Raw genomic sequence first — 13895 nt, 5'->3', positions numbered from 1 at the left:
CCCAAAACTCCTACAAATCTGCCATGGATGTCACATGGGGCACAGAGACCCAGGAGCAGGGCTATGTACAGGGTGTTTGGCCCAGATCTAGTCTGATTCTGACCTTGAGCACATGTGAGTCAGTATGTACCATTTAGACTAGGGGCTAAGTCCTGCTCCTGGGGCAGAAGGCTGCAGTAGTGTAGACACAGTCTAAGTGCTGTATATGTTTCCAATATGGAAAAAGAGACAGTGTCCAGCTGGTCTATAGGCTATATACATTTCTGTAAATGTAGGTGGTTGATTAGGGGCAGGATGGAAACTCTTCTTAATCCTTCTGCTCTGCCATACAGCTGTCTCTGACTTTATCTTGTTGCATAAAGTGAATTTTCTGTCTGTCCTGGATCCTAAATACTATAATACAGCATCCTTCCTGTGCTTTTGTAATTACAGTCTTGCCCTGCTGATGCTGACCCAGATGCTGTTGTGCAAATGATTTTCCTGACTTGCCACTAGAGTAAGGCCACCCTGTTCTATGCTTTTCTTGATTCCTCTCTTCCTAAGCAGCAAGCATGAGCTGCCTGTCCTTATTTTCAAAGCCTTTGCAGCCCTCATGCATGCTCCTCTCCAGCACCACAAAGCTGACCTCCCTTTTTGGTTGGCTAATAATGACAGTCTCTAGTGTTCTCATGCTATTTTTGCAACTGAACCACTCAGTATTTTCTCTCATGGAAGTTCAGAGGTTGCAACATGCTGATCTGAATCAAGTGAGGATGATGAGGAGGCACTGTGCAGCTTGTGTCTGAAACCATGTCACATAACGTGGCCATGTGTCCTCACCCGCTGGTGCTAATGGAGAGGAAGGAAATTACAGTTGCCTTTAGCTCCACCATGCCTTTCCTCATTACTGTCCTCTTCCAAAAATATCTTAGAGAATTCTTGTTTGGTAATGAGGTATTAAAAATGGACAGTCTTACAGCTATTTCAGTGTTATGGCAACACCATGTCCTACTAGCAGGTACTGCAGGCTCTGCTTCCAAGACTATGATTCTGGGGTCAGTATTGGGGTGTTGAGACTGTCATTATTAGGGGATTTTGAGCTGCCATGAAGGTAGTTTTCTGAGATACCAAGCAAGTCTCTGCACTTTAAGCAAGCAATTTTTTACTCAAATACTGTAACAACTAAATACCAAGTATTAATCACACATGCCAGTCAAGCCCTAAGCATAAGATACTGTAAATCTGATGCTCCCTGATTGGCCCTGATGGACACAATCTTTGATGGCTTAGTCTCTGAGGCTGAGATGACCAGTCTTGAGAGCTCTTCAAAGAAGGAAGCCAGAATTAGAGGGCTTCAGTTTTCCTCAAGTGCCACTGGGTATTGCTGGAATTTATATACACTTTTCCATAGGTCAGGACCAGTTTGGTCCAAAATTATACCTTCTCTCCTCACAGGTCTGGTCTATTTGTTCAGGTAGCTTACGTATTTGCAAGCTGGTTGCTGAGTGTATGATGCCTTATGACAGTAACAGATTGAGTACCTTCAGCCTAGATTTGATACTATTATGAAACTGTAGCAAATGAGCAGATGTTACAAAATATTTTGCTTCCTGCCCTAAATCAAGCAGTCCTGTGGTATCTGGGTGGAAGGGAAAATTGATGTGTTTCACTTTTCTGCCTGAAATTGAGCAGTCCTGTGGTCTGCCCGTGTGCAAGCAAACAGAACAAAATCTTCAGCATCAACATAGAAATTCCCTGCTGGCTGACTGAGTGAGCTTCTGTTTCAGGAGATGACAGTAAAACAATTTTGCACTTAATGTATCCATTAATTTATTGGTTTAGAGCCATATATTTAGAAAATCTGAGATGCACAAGTGAGATTTCTTTAAACTAAAGCTTTGTTGACACTGGGCTGACAACACAAAAGAATTCCCATACCAGAAACACAAGATAATTTCATTCTATCCAGTTCTGTTAGAGAAACTGGGAGTGAATGCAGTGACCTGGTAACGGGGCCCACAGGCCAGCGAACTCGGCTGCTCTCCGGTAAGAGGGCAGATGTGAATTTCAGAGCTGAGCGCTCCTCCTCGCCCCTCCTCAGCTCCCCTTTTTCCAGATACACAAATTTAGCCACTGTCAGCTTAGATGTCCCAAGTGATTCCCAGGGCTTGGCTGTGCACAGAGGAGCACTGTGGGCTTGGAAGGGATCTCCTGGAAGAGAGCGGGGATCTGATGTCATGGGCTGGGAGAGCCTTTTTTGGAAGAAAGCTGACACTTTTCTCTGCTTGCATCTCCTTTTGGAGGGCTGCCCGAGAACCTCATTGCTTTCATTATTCGTTTTTTCTCACTGTAGGTTAAATTTATTCCAGAGTAATTTAAACCTATGTAATTTTGTACTCAAAGGATCTAACAGGTTAAAAAGAATGTCTTCCTTTCCTGTGCTTATCCATCTAATAGATATACCAAGAATAATCCCACTTTTTCTTTGCTATCTTCCCTTTCATTATCCTTGACTAAAGATACCAGTTTCTCCTAGTCTCTGCTTAGAGGACAGGCTGTTAATTCCCTTGGCTGTCTCTGTGGTCTCAAGTCATGTCTGTGGGGAACTCTCATTAGCTTCTTGTTATCATTTGCTATAGAGCATCTTTTTCTCCTTAACTAATAGTTGTTGACAAGTTCATTGTTTCAAAACTTGAAGAGATTAGATTTACGCCATTTCCTTTATCTGGAAAATATTTTTTAATGGAAGCTATTATGTTGATTTTGCTGTGTTTCAAAATTATGCATTTGCTTTCACGTCTTTAATTAGTCTTTCCTTCCTAAAGCCTTGAACACTTATTGATGTGGCAAAAACAATCTATAGTTGCCCAGATCACTTTTTACCAGTCATATAGTACTAACTTCAGTTTGATTTATTAAAAATATTTCCTACTAAAACTGCAATTTGGTGTTCCAGGGTTCTGGGACAGAGATAATCTGGTTTCTTCCAACTAGAGCGAGTTAACTTGAACTCCTACCTCAGTTACAGTAATTTCAGTTTCTACATTTTTTTTGCCTACTAACCATGTAATCTTGGTTCCCATATTGAACACTAAGAATAAAAGGGAAAGCTACTTAGCTCTGTGACAGTACCTCCATTACAGGTTGTGCATGAGGCTTTCTAATAAAAAGGCCATATCTCAAATCGTGCCCAGAAATCATGTGGAAGCTGTTGCAGAGATGCATCATTCGATGAAGTGGTACACTGCACAAAATCTGCAGTCCAAAGCTGCTGTGAAGGTCCTTGACTTGATGAATCAAAGACGTAGTTATGTCAGATGTAGTTATGTCAGCAATACACACGTGTCTCACCTGGAGATCCCTCAAGCCAGGGCTGTCTGTATATCTCATACCTCCTGAAGGAGCAAATGACTTGGCAGGCTCATGATGTTATCAAGATCATCTCATCACAAGCTTTCCAGTGGTTCAACATGAAAAAAGGTTCTTTGCAACAGTAATTGAGGACAGGATAAGTATGAGGAGAAAGCTTGGCTTCTTGAATGCTCCTTTGAGAGCTGCTAATACCTTCCCTTCCATGAAAGTATTGGGAATATTCCGTAATTGTAGATTTGATATTTCCTTGTCAGGCTTTATCAGTCAAATGCAGATTTCTGAGCTGTAGGACTGAGAATGTCAATCTACCTCAAACGTGAGAGGACATACTACAAAATGCATTCACACAATAAATAAATAATTCACATTTATATATATATCTGATACAGGTTTGTGTTTTGTGTCTATCAATTTTACCTGAATCCAATTATCTTTAAACAAAAAGGAGAAGCTCCATATAACAATAAATATTCATTTAATGAAAGAAAAAAAAATAATTCAGCACTAGAAACAGCTTTTCTTCTCAGGACTTTTGAATTCCTGTGATAAACAATTCTTTACAATCTTAATTGCAATAATAAGAATAATAATGAAAAAGAGACCTTGAACTGTCCTTAGAAGACAGAAAGTCCAACTAAGAACAAAGCTGCTCCTAACAGCAGGCTAACATCCTTCCCTTATGGCCATCTGTGCTGCAAGGTGACCCAAGAAGAAGATGTTAGGCCAGAGAAGGAAGTGAGGCCTTCATATAGCTGAGATTACACAGCATTCAGGGAATGGTAATGCCTGAATCAAACATCAATTTATTTTACTGATTGAAGACAATTTTTTTAAAGATCTGAACCTGCTCTTAATTTAAATGTTGAAGTAAGATTAGTAGGAAGATTTGGATAAGCTAAACACTCTACTTGAAGGTAAAATAAAAAATACGTTTAAAACATTGTGTGAAAGAATAACTTTCTGTATTATGTATATGTATATGTATTGTTTATTATAATTATTTGGAGTTTGATTTAGTTAATAGGTAAGAAATTTTCCGAAGTGTATTTTTTTCTGCTTTACACATTTCAACACAGAGACTTAACTATTTGCGATCACCTAAAGCAAGTTGTATTCTCATTCAGTATAATTAAGCCTGAACTGCCTGTTAGTTTACAAGGTAGGGGGCAAAACACATAAAGAATTCAGATACCAAGATTAGCTATTCAGAATTTATGGCATAACTGACTTTGTGGTAAATAAACACTCTTCCTAAGTTCATCCTTAAAACAAGAAAATTTACTGTTATATCTTAAGTACATTTTTGCATAAAGTGCACTCTCAGACTTCATGATAGCAGTCTTCTGGGTACAGCACTGTAAAGTGCCTTTTTGTAACCACAAAGGTTATGTGGTTTTGCTTGTATTTCAGCCACTAGTAACGTTGCAAAACAATAATCAAGTTGTGAGTTTTCCAGGTTACTTCTGAAGAAAAGTGCTGGAGGGAGATATTTTTGTAGCTAAAAGAATCATTTTAGCAATGAAAACAAAATCTAATTAAAACAAAAACAAAGAGAAGGAAATCTGTAAAAGTACTCACTCCCCGCTGGGGAATAGTATTTTCAGAACACTTGACCACTTACTCTTCCTTCCAGGCCTGTATCAGTTACAGAGATTAACAAAAAAGGCTGCTCACATAATTATCTTCAAATTTTGGTATTTTATATACAAGGGTTCAGTTCCTATCCTGTTCTTAATCAGATGTCTCATCAGGGACTCAAGAGACTGACGTCTCACTGTTAAATAATTCATAAACTCTGATATTGGCAACAGTGTGCTGCTGCAGTGGATAGTCCAGACTATCTCAGATACTAGAAATTATACAGCTGCATTTAACCCAGTGTTTAGGTTGGACTTAATGTACCCTGCTTTAGAGCAAGCAGAGCTTATCAGTTAAGCTGGGTATCTCTAAATGGCATTGTATTGTGCAGTCAAGTCATAACTCATATTCCTGCAATTTTGTCTCTGCTTAATAGCCCCATTGTTCATGTTTGTGACTACAGAGCTCTTTAGGTTTCTCTATGATGGTTCATAGACAGCCTCAGTTTCCTGTTTCATTGGAAAACACATTAAATGGTTCGGAACTAACCCTAAGAGCCAATGGTTCTTCTGCTTGTCCTTTTGTGTGGTGCACACTGCTTTCAGTTTCAGAGGAGAGGTCTTAAAACCTCCAAGTTTAGAGAGCAGCAGTGAGGATTTAACCACATGGCTTTTTCCCTGTTTTGGGATTTTTTTCAAGCCTTTTTCTCCAGCTGTCATGTGTTGTAAAGAGATCACTTTGAGACATATTCTTTGAGTATATAAGGGTACTTCACTAGAATTTGATGAAAGAATGCTTTAAGCATAATTCAACCACACAGTCCCAGATGGTTACTGTAAGATTATTTGAATACCACAGAATGAAACTGTTAATTAGTCATATTATTACAAGTCATTTTTAGAGCTTTCATGCAGTTTGTAGGTAGTCATTCTTCTTGAGTCACCTTTTCCATAAGTGAAGTATTGCAAATCTTGTGTTAAGCACATTCACAAGTTGAGAATTGTGTTTCCTTTGTTCCTTTGAGAAAGAAACAGATGAAGCTGGGATGGGACCTATTTTTGTTTTCAATTAACTTAGTCTTGTTCTTGAGAATAAGTATTGTACTTCTTTTTTTTTGCCCCCTGAGACAAATTTCCACTTGCTCCATGGCTCAGGATAGTGATCACCTTAGCTGATGTCTCCATGCAGTGTTTAGCTGTGAGGAGATGCCAGCTTCATCCTGAGAACCACAGGTCTGTGAGCTCTGGCCACTGCAGTGCAGGGTCATTGCTGCTTCTGGTTTTGGAGCTAGAAGCTTCTCCATTTGCTCAGGTAACTCTGAACCATTTTCCACTATGTGCTGCAGATGTATCCACACTGAATTCACCTTCATAAGCCTTTCTTGCGCTTCTTCAGAAATCACTGAGGAAATGTGAGCACTGAGCTAAGTTGTTCTGGTTTTGTTCTATGAAAAAACACTCCATCCCTCAAATCTTTGCTGGAGATTTTTATCTTGGGGAGCACTCCCTCTTTCTGTGGACAGATCTCAGCATATTATGGATTTAGGCACACATGACCAGGGAAATTTTTGTACCGTAATCAGACTGGCTTGCTCTAGCTGCCTGATTTAATGCATTAGAGATGCTCTCCTTTGAATAGGCTGGGATCTGGGGTCAAACAGCTTTCAGAAGTAGTCTGAACCACTTAGTGCTTTCCTGGACTTACAGATGACTGCTGTAATGTTGTTAGGTACTGTGAACAAGGCAGGCTACCTGTAAGGACCATCTTAGAAAATATTGTTAACTTTGCTCTCTGTGGTTTATCAATTTTTGGCATGATAGCAAAGCCAGCAGTACATAATCATCCTGCCACAGGATTTGTCCTTTGAGCAGATAAAGTAAAAATGAATACATTCAAAGACATTGATTAACATAATTATATACAGGCATGTATTTGGTATCTGATAGGTCAGTTTTGGAGGAGATTGGATAACTGTCTGATTGAACTACAGCCCCTGCTTCTGGGTTTCTGCTGGTGCCTGCAGGGATCAGGAAGAATGGACTCTTCCCTTCAACACATTGGTGTATCTTATGATTTCTGACTGCGCGTTTTGGATTTTTTTTTTTACAGCTTTAATTTGAGGCACTGGAGATGATTTACTACAGATAGGTTGTACATAAAGATATGCTGGTATATGTGATGTCATTAAAGTCTCTTGAATACCTGGTTGGGTATCTGGTTCATGCGGTCAAGGTTAAATACATTCCCAGATTTGTGATTAGCTTGGCAGGGTCTTCTATGGGTTTTGCCCCCCAACTTCCCATGTGGCATATAGTCATCACCTCAGGTTTAGCTGGGAATTTTCTTTGTTTATCAAACTTCCTGCTATTCTAGGAACCTATGACAATTATAGAGTTGCTGGTCTATTACTACTACTACTCTATGGGATCTAAGAGGGATAATTGCTGCTCTTTCCATTGCTGGTGTGACCTTGGAAGGGGTAGGCACAAACAACAATATTTGTTCCAAAAGAGCAATGACTACAAAATTTGCTCCATTTTCCATCTGTTAAATATTTTTATCCTTGTATATAAAGGAAAAAATCCTACTATGCCAAATGCATCAAAACTATCATACTCTAGAAAAATAATCACTTTTTTACATCTACTATCAATCTGTCCTCTATATAAAAATCAAGAAGAGTGCATTTTTATTAATGATAACACTGATATCATTAATAGTACAGTATTCATAGTATGAATACTATAAATAGTTTAAATAGTATTAAATTGTTGGCATTTTGGAAAGCTTTTAGTTTGCGTTTAATTTTAAAATTGCATGTGGTAAAGCATGAAAGCTCATGTAGTGCATTACAGTGTAAATGCAGGGCCATATACTTCACTGATGACACTAATTTGTATCTGCTGATGGCCTGGACTACTCATTTCAGTTGAATTTGCTGCACCAAAACTGTCTAGACAATAAACATATTATGGACATATCTACTTTACTTCCAGCATTTCTAGCTTGCTGGCACATTATTTTATTACACTATATCAGGCCCATCTCAAATTTCTGGAGAACAGCTATCTCTAAGAAGTGACACTGTATATTTGTATGGTACCTGGGCTTGTGCGATAGGATTTAATTTAATTTAACCTTTGACAGGCATGCATTTTGAACAAAGCCAGTATACTTCTGTATTGACAGGAACAATTTGTAATTAAGAGGTGCCTGTCTTCTCAAATTTTTGATACCTGGATGCTCTTTTTTTCAAGGTTTAGCTGCTTCTTCTGGCATGCAAGCTGTATACAGATAGATCTGTTTCAGGCTGTCTAAAACTCTGCATGACTGAAAGACTGGAGTGGAACTGGATGAATGGTTACATATGTTAGTATTCATACAGGTTCATTTCTGTACAAGATCCTCTATCTTGTTCTTCATATACACAGAGTACTGTGTTCCTAATGTGCAGTGGTTAAAGTGCTAGAGTTCACATTAACATATAGAATCAAAGAATGTCCCAAGTTGGAAGGGACCCACAAGGATCATCAACTCCTGTCCCTGCACATGACAACTCCACAGTTCACACCGTGTGTCTGAGGGTGTTGTCCAGTCTCTTCTTGAACACTGTCAGGCTTGGGGCTGTGACACCTCCCTGGGGAGCCTGTTCCAGGGCTCCAGCACGCTCTGGGGGAAGAACCTTTTCCTAATGTCCAACCTAAACCTCCCCTGGCACATCTTCCTGCCATTCCCTCGGGTCCTGTCATTGATCACTAAAGAGAAAAGTTTGGTGCCTTCCCCTCCTTCTCCCCTTGTGAGGAAGCTGTAGCCACCATGAGGTCTCCTCTCAGTCTCCCCTTCTCCAGGCTGAAAAAAACACATGACTTTAGCCACTCCTCATATGGCTTCATCTCCAAACCCTTCACCCTGGTTCACAGCCCATAAATGTTAAAGTTGAATGTGTAGCAGCACAAAGCATTGCCAGTCCCTGTTATAGCCATGGTGAGTGTGGTCATTCAGACCTGCTGCTGCTGTTGCATAGCATGAGGTTTTAACTGTGAGAATTAAACCTGTCTTACACTCCTGCCTCATAAATCCAGGAGAAGATAGAATTTACTGAAACAGTGAAGCCATTCTGTATTCATAATGGTATACAGGAGGTTACAGATTAGCCCTGAGATGACCCCATGCTACTTGAGATCAGCGATTAGACCTCAGGCATACTCCATTTCCAGCTTGTTCTGTCCCTCTTGGCACACATTTGTCAGCCTTCAGTTTTGCCAGGCATCCTTATTTTTTCCCATTTAAAGGGATGTTTCTCTTGTGCACATGGGTTTAATATAGAGGAATGCAAGTTCATAGTATCACAAGGTGCATCTCCCTGTGTTTGCTGGTAAAGCCATTATTGGTAAAACTGAACTGATGTCATGTTTGTGAGATACGAGTTGTATTTTTTCATTCAATTTACAGTTTACTAAAGAAACATTTGGGAGTGAGAGTGAACGTCCTAAAACAAAACCCCTCACCCCCTTTACACATGGACTATTTGTATCTGTAGTACTGCAAGGAGAGTGATTAGCATGAGGTGATTGTGCTATGGTGTATCCTTAGACCTTGAGGAGAAATGCCAGGTACAGCCAAGGTTACCCGTGTCTGCAGCAGACAGACGTGGTTCCTTTGGCTGTGCGCATCCCACCAGTGACACAGCCATGCTGCACCTCTGGCCAGCTCAGCTCATGCTGTGCTTCTCACTGCAGCTCTGCTGCTGGAGGACACAGACCTCCTGTTGTGCTGTCTTGTCTATTCCAACAGAAGCGTGCACAAGCAATAATGATTTTGTGATCAAATTGTGCTTATAAACCATGTAAAGCATAAATCAAGAACAGGCTACTGCTGTGCTTTATTGACAAGTTTTTTCATCTAAGCTTTGGTCTGTGTTCAGTGGCTCCAATGGCTCTCACATGCTCCCCATGCTGCTGGGTGGAGTACTAACAGTTTTGATTTAGTTGTTATTGTTGAAGAAATAAAGTTATGTAGTATGTGTAGTTTAGACTAATTCCAACATTAAAAGTATGGATGAGAAGTGAACAGATAGATAATCACACAACCTCTAATGGTTTTCACATCAGCAATTTATGGAATAGTATTAATATACATGTACTTACCGGACTTGCAGACAAAATTAAGTATTTGCACAGCTATGCACTAGCACCCATGCCGATGGCTTCATCCTTACAACTAATCACAGGCATCCACAATACTGAAGATTGTTTTTACAGATTGACTACTAAACCTGCTCTAACAAAATTCAATTACAGACAGACATAAGATCCTCCAGTAAAAAATGCTTCCTTTTGTAAACTAATAAATCCCACAGTAGAAAACTGGTGTAGGCAAAGGTTGTAACTGTTTTTTTTTTTTTCCCAGGAGACATTTATGGTTATGTCTATACTAACGAATTAAATGACAGAATGTTCTCAGATGCTGCAGCTCAGTATATGAAGATATAAGGTACGCTCAAGCCCTGAAGAAGTGTAAGGTCAGGAAGTTAGTGTGCCAGGCTCTGTCTGTAGCTGATGTCTGACAGCCAAGCTGCCTCTCTTTCTTACCATGGGAGACAACATAGAAAAGACTGTGTCAAAATCTTTCTAGGACTGTAATGTGATCTGGTAGCAAACTAACACCATTGGGTCCCATCCATACTGGCAAGACCAAGCTCCTTCGAGGATTATCAGAACGATTTGCCAGTGTAGAGATGTCACTTCATGCTGTGATATAACTTGCTCTTCTGCTAAGCAAACTATTTATTGAATTAATAATAGCTAGGCTGCTTTCAGGTACTTTAGACCTATCAATTTTCTGGACAAAGTGTTATTGTCAAAAATCCTCAAAGATATTTTTCTAGGGATGTCAGTACTAAGAGCAAGCAACATATCAGTTCTTTTGATACAAGGGGCTTTTCAGTGTCCTGGGGAAAATAGCAGCTTACTGTCTTACTAAGATAATGGATTTAGCTGGAGTCTCGTCAGCATGCAAGTCATGTACAGTCCTATGTGAGAAATCGTGCAAAATTGCAATGAGTTAAAAAGCTTCCCCACTGCAACAAAGTAAAAGACAATCTTTGAAAGGCCAAACCTAGAAATAGAATGCAGTCTGAGAAAGTGTGCCACTCACTAATTATGGAGACACTCTCTTAAAGTCATAATTAGCTTTCTATTATAAACCTTTTTTTTTTTTTCTGTTTTTTCTTCCCCAAGACAATTGAAGCTGCTTAAATAACTAAGCATTTTTAATGTGTGATTTTACTAATGAGGTTTTAGGGAGAACACTATAAGCTGGCCTGGTCTACCAACTATGGCTGCACCACAGAGTGCCAGGAGCCAAAATGCTTTTCTTTGGTCCTTCCCTCCCAGCTGCAACCCATTATGCAGGGGGGCTCCAATGGTTTTAATCTCTCTATAGAATCATTCACAACTGGACAAATGAGGCTGGATTTGCTTGGCAGTTTGCTTAAATCTGTGTTACTTAAGTATGACTTAAGTGAGGAACTTGTCTTTGGGTTACATGCTAGATACACATCTCAGCATCTGTAGAATGAAAAATTTATATTGAAGCCATTTAGTAACACATCATGCTAAGTTACATTCTCCATTATGCTTTTCATGGTAAACATGCATTCAGAATTCATTTCAGTCTACATACTTCGATATTTCATTTACTGAGTAGGTAAATTCCTAAGTATTAAAAAAAAATATGAAAGCCACAAATTCTGGCCTCCATTCTTTCATATCATTTGTATTTCAATACCATACTTAGATAGTAAACTAGTTCACCTTTTGCAGTTTAGCTATAGTTTCCCTTTCTGGGTCAGGAAAGAATGTCTCTGTATTGCTGTTTGAAGAGGGACATATGCAACTGCACATTATGAAAAGACTTGCCAACACTGTCAGAGGCTCAGAGAAGGATTTACATTTGCCAGATGCAGAACAATAATGAAATACCCCTGTCACCCTCCCAGCTCTCTCAAACATATTTTCCTTGGGTAATAACTTAAAACGTATATTGAATGAAACGTTTTCTACTGCTTGACAGCACATGCTTTACCTCACTTATCTATTATTCTGGTGCTACAAAATTTCTGTGTGTCAACTTGAAGGAAATAGTTCCTGAAGGTATGTGCAGCATAGGGTAGATGCTGACCTATACAGCTGGGAATGGAGATGAGCTGGGAAGAGTTTGAATCCTCCCTATGGAAAGTCATTGCAAGCTAGTTAATCTCTTCCCCTAGCTGCGAGCTATTTGAATAGATTGGCAAAATACTTCTCCATATATGTTCTGCCCAGCCCATTTTCTTTGATGGCATAATTTCATGTCAAGGCTGTAAAGTATATTCTAGAGCCTTTTGTTTGTTTGTTTGGTTGGTTTTGTTTAGCAGAAACTGATGCAAAGGAAGAAAATTAAAAATTGCCCATTTATTCAGCATACTTAACAGCTTCATGTGATAGTTATTGTACTGATTGTACTATATTGTACTGGAGGAGAAGCAGGAAACCTCACTGCTCTTTTTCAGTTCTCCATGTGCTTACAAGTACTGTAACACAGAGGCAGTTTATAATTAGTATCGTGACTCACTTAATACTAGTAACTGCAACTATGCCTTCAGAGGAAATTACTTTTCCATACCCTTCAGTTCAATTCTGTTTTGTATTAACAACCCACTCCTTTTCTCTTGTGTCTCTTCTTCCAGAACTCCTGAGCTGATGTTAAGAAGTTGCTTCTAGCAGGTGTGAGGGAGAAGACAAGTCAGACTTTAGCCCTCACAACTGCTCTTCCAACTGTGCCTGCTGCCAGAAAAAAAGGAAGACAAAGCAGAAACAGCAGCTTCCAGAATTCCCTTCCTTCTCCTGAAGATTAATATAAAACAATTGCACAAGAACATAGCCTGAATTCAGTTAAAGAAGTAAAGAAGACCTTCTGGCTTTCTGAGACCTGTCCTATTAAGTCTGTTCCTGATAATAAGAGAGGGAACTTCTGTGAACAATTAAGCAAGTGGCTCTAAAAGAAAACTGGAGAAGTAACAGATGGTGATGCACACAGACATCTTAACAGACATCTTTGGGAGTTCAGGGATGCAGTGAACACTGAGTTGTGTTTCATATGCTTGGGTTTTCTAGCATCCACTGAAGAGACGATGAGCCACCAAGCAATGAAGGTTTAAAAATTATTTGCTAATTTATAAATCAAATATCTGCTTCATGTTCCTATCAGGAAGATATCAAAGAAAAAGAGACAATGGAGATCGAGGATAAGAACAGGTAAAAAAAATTAAATCCTGAAAGAATTTTCAGTTAGGCTGATATGTTCATGCTCAGTTCCCCACGGTCAGTAAGTTAAAGACCAAGTGTTTGTAAAAATAATTACTACTTTTAAAGGTGAAATTACTTTCTTACTTTACAAAATCATATAGATGTCAGGTTCTCCTGCATTTACTTACTAATTGTCTCAGTGAAATTAATCAGAGCCTCTTGAAAAAATTCATCATTCCTATGAGTAATGGATTCAGAGTCTAACTTTCAATTTACATGTACAGATTACATTCACTATAGTATTTTTTGAAAAAAATGAAAAAGGAAAGTTTTATTTCTGTACTTGCCTAACTTTGAATTCAATATACTGTTTTACTGTATAATCTTGCTAACAGTTAAAAAGCAAAGCTAGACCCTTGGGTGAACAGTGTATAAACAAATCTTACGAGATAAATGCTTCTTTGAATATGAAGTTGTAATTAGAAATGTTCTTATTTGCTGTCAGTGGGCCTGTAAAAGACAAGAGCTTCCACACAGAACCTTGCAATCTGCAGAACCCCCATTGACATGTAACCCTATAATATACAGGCTCTGCTTTTGCCTGTGTGTGAAGAACGTGGGCTTTGCATTGTGTTAGAAAGTCTTTGTTGGCAACAGCTGACTATTGTTTCAAGTCTG

At 39.2% G+C, this 13895-nt stretch overlaps 1 protein-coding gene across 2 annotated transcripts in view; it reads left to right on the top strand.

Annotated features, from left to right (window-relative positions):
• SACS (sacsin molecular chaperone) overlaps positions 1 to 13895 on the top strand; it is a 63506-nt gene that overhangs the window by 6231 nt on the left and 43380 nt on the right. Inside the window, exons 2-3 of one of the 2 annotated variants that reach the window (XM_065050030.1) lie at positions 433 to 496; positions 12659 to 13226. In XM_065050030.1, coding sequence (XP_064906102.1) covers positions 13204 to 13226 — 23 coding nt within the window. In that variant the 5' untranslated portion in view covers positions 433 to 496; positions 12659 to 13203. The remainder of the gene's footprint in view (positions 1 to 432; positions 497 to 12658; positions 13227 to 13895) is intronic. The other variant, XM_065050025.1, reaches the window with a different exon arrangement.

Source organism: Columba livia, chromosome 1 (assembly GCF_036013475.1).
Source record: "Columba livia isolate bColLiv1 breed racing homer chromosome 1, bColLiv1.pat.W.v2, whole genome shotgun sequence".
NCBI classification, from domain to species: Eukaryota; Metazoa; Chordata; class Aves; order Columbiformes; family Columbidae; genus Columba; species Columba livia.
This window is presented reverse-complemented; position numbering and strand designations above follow the sequence as displayed.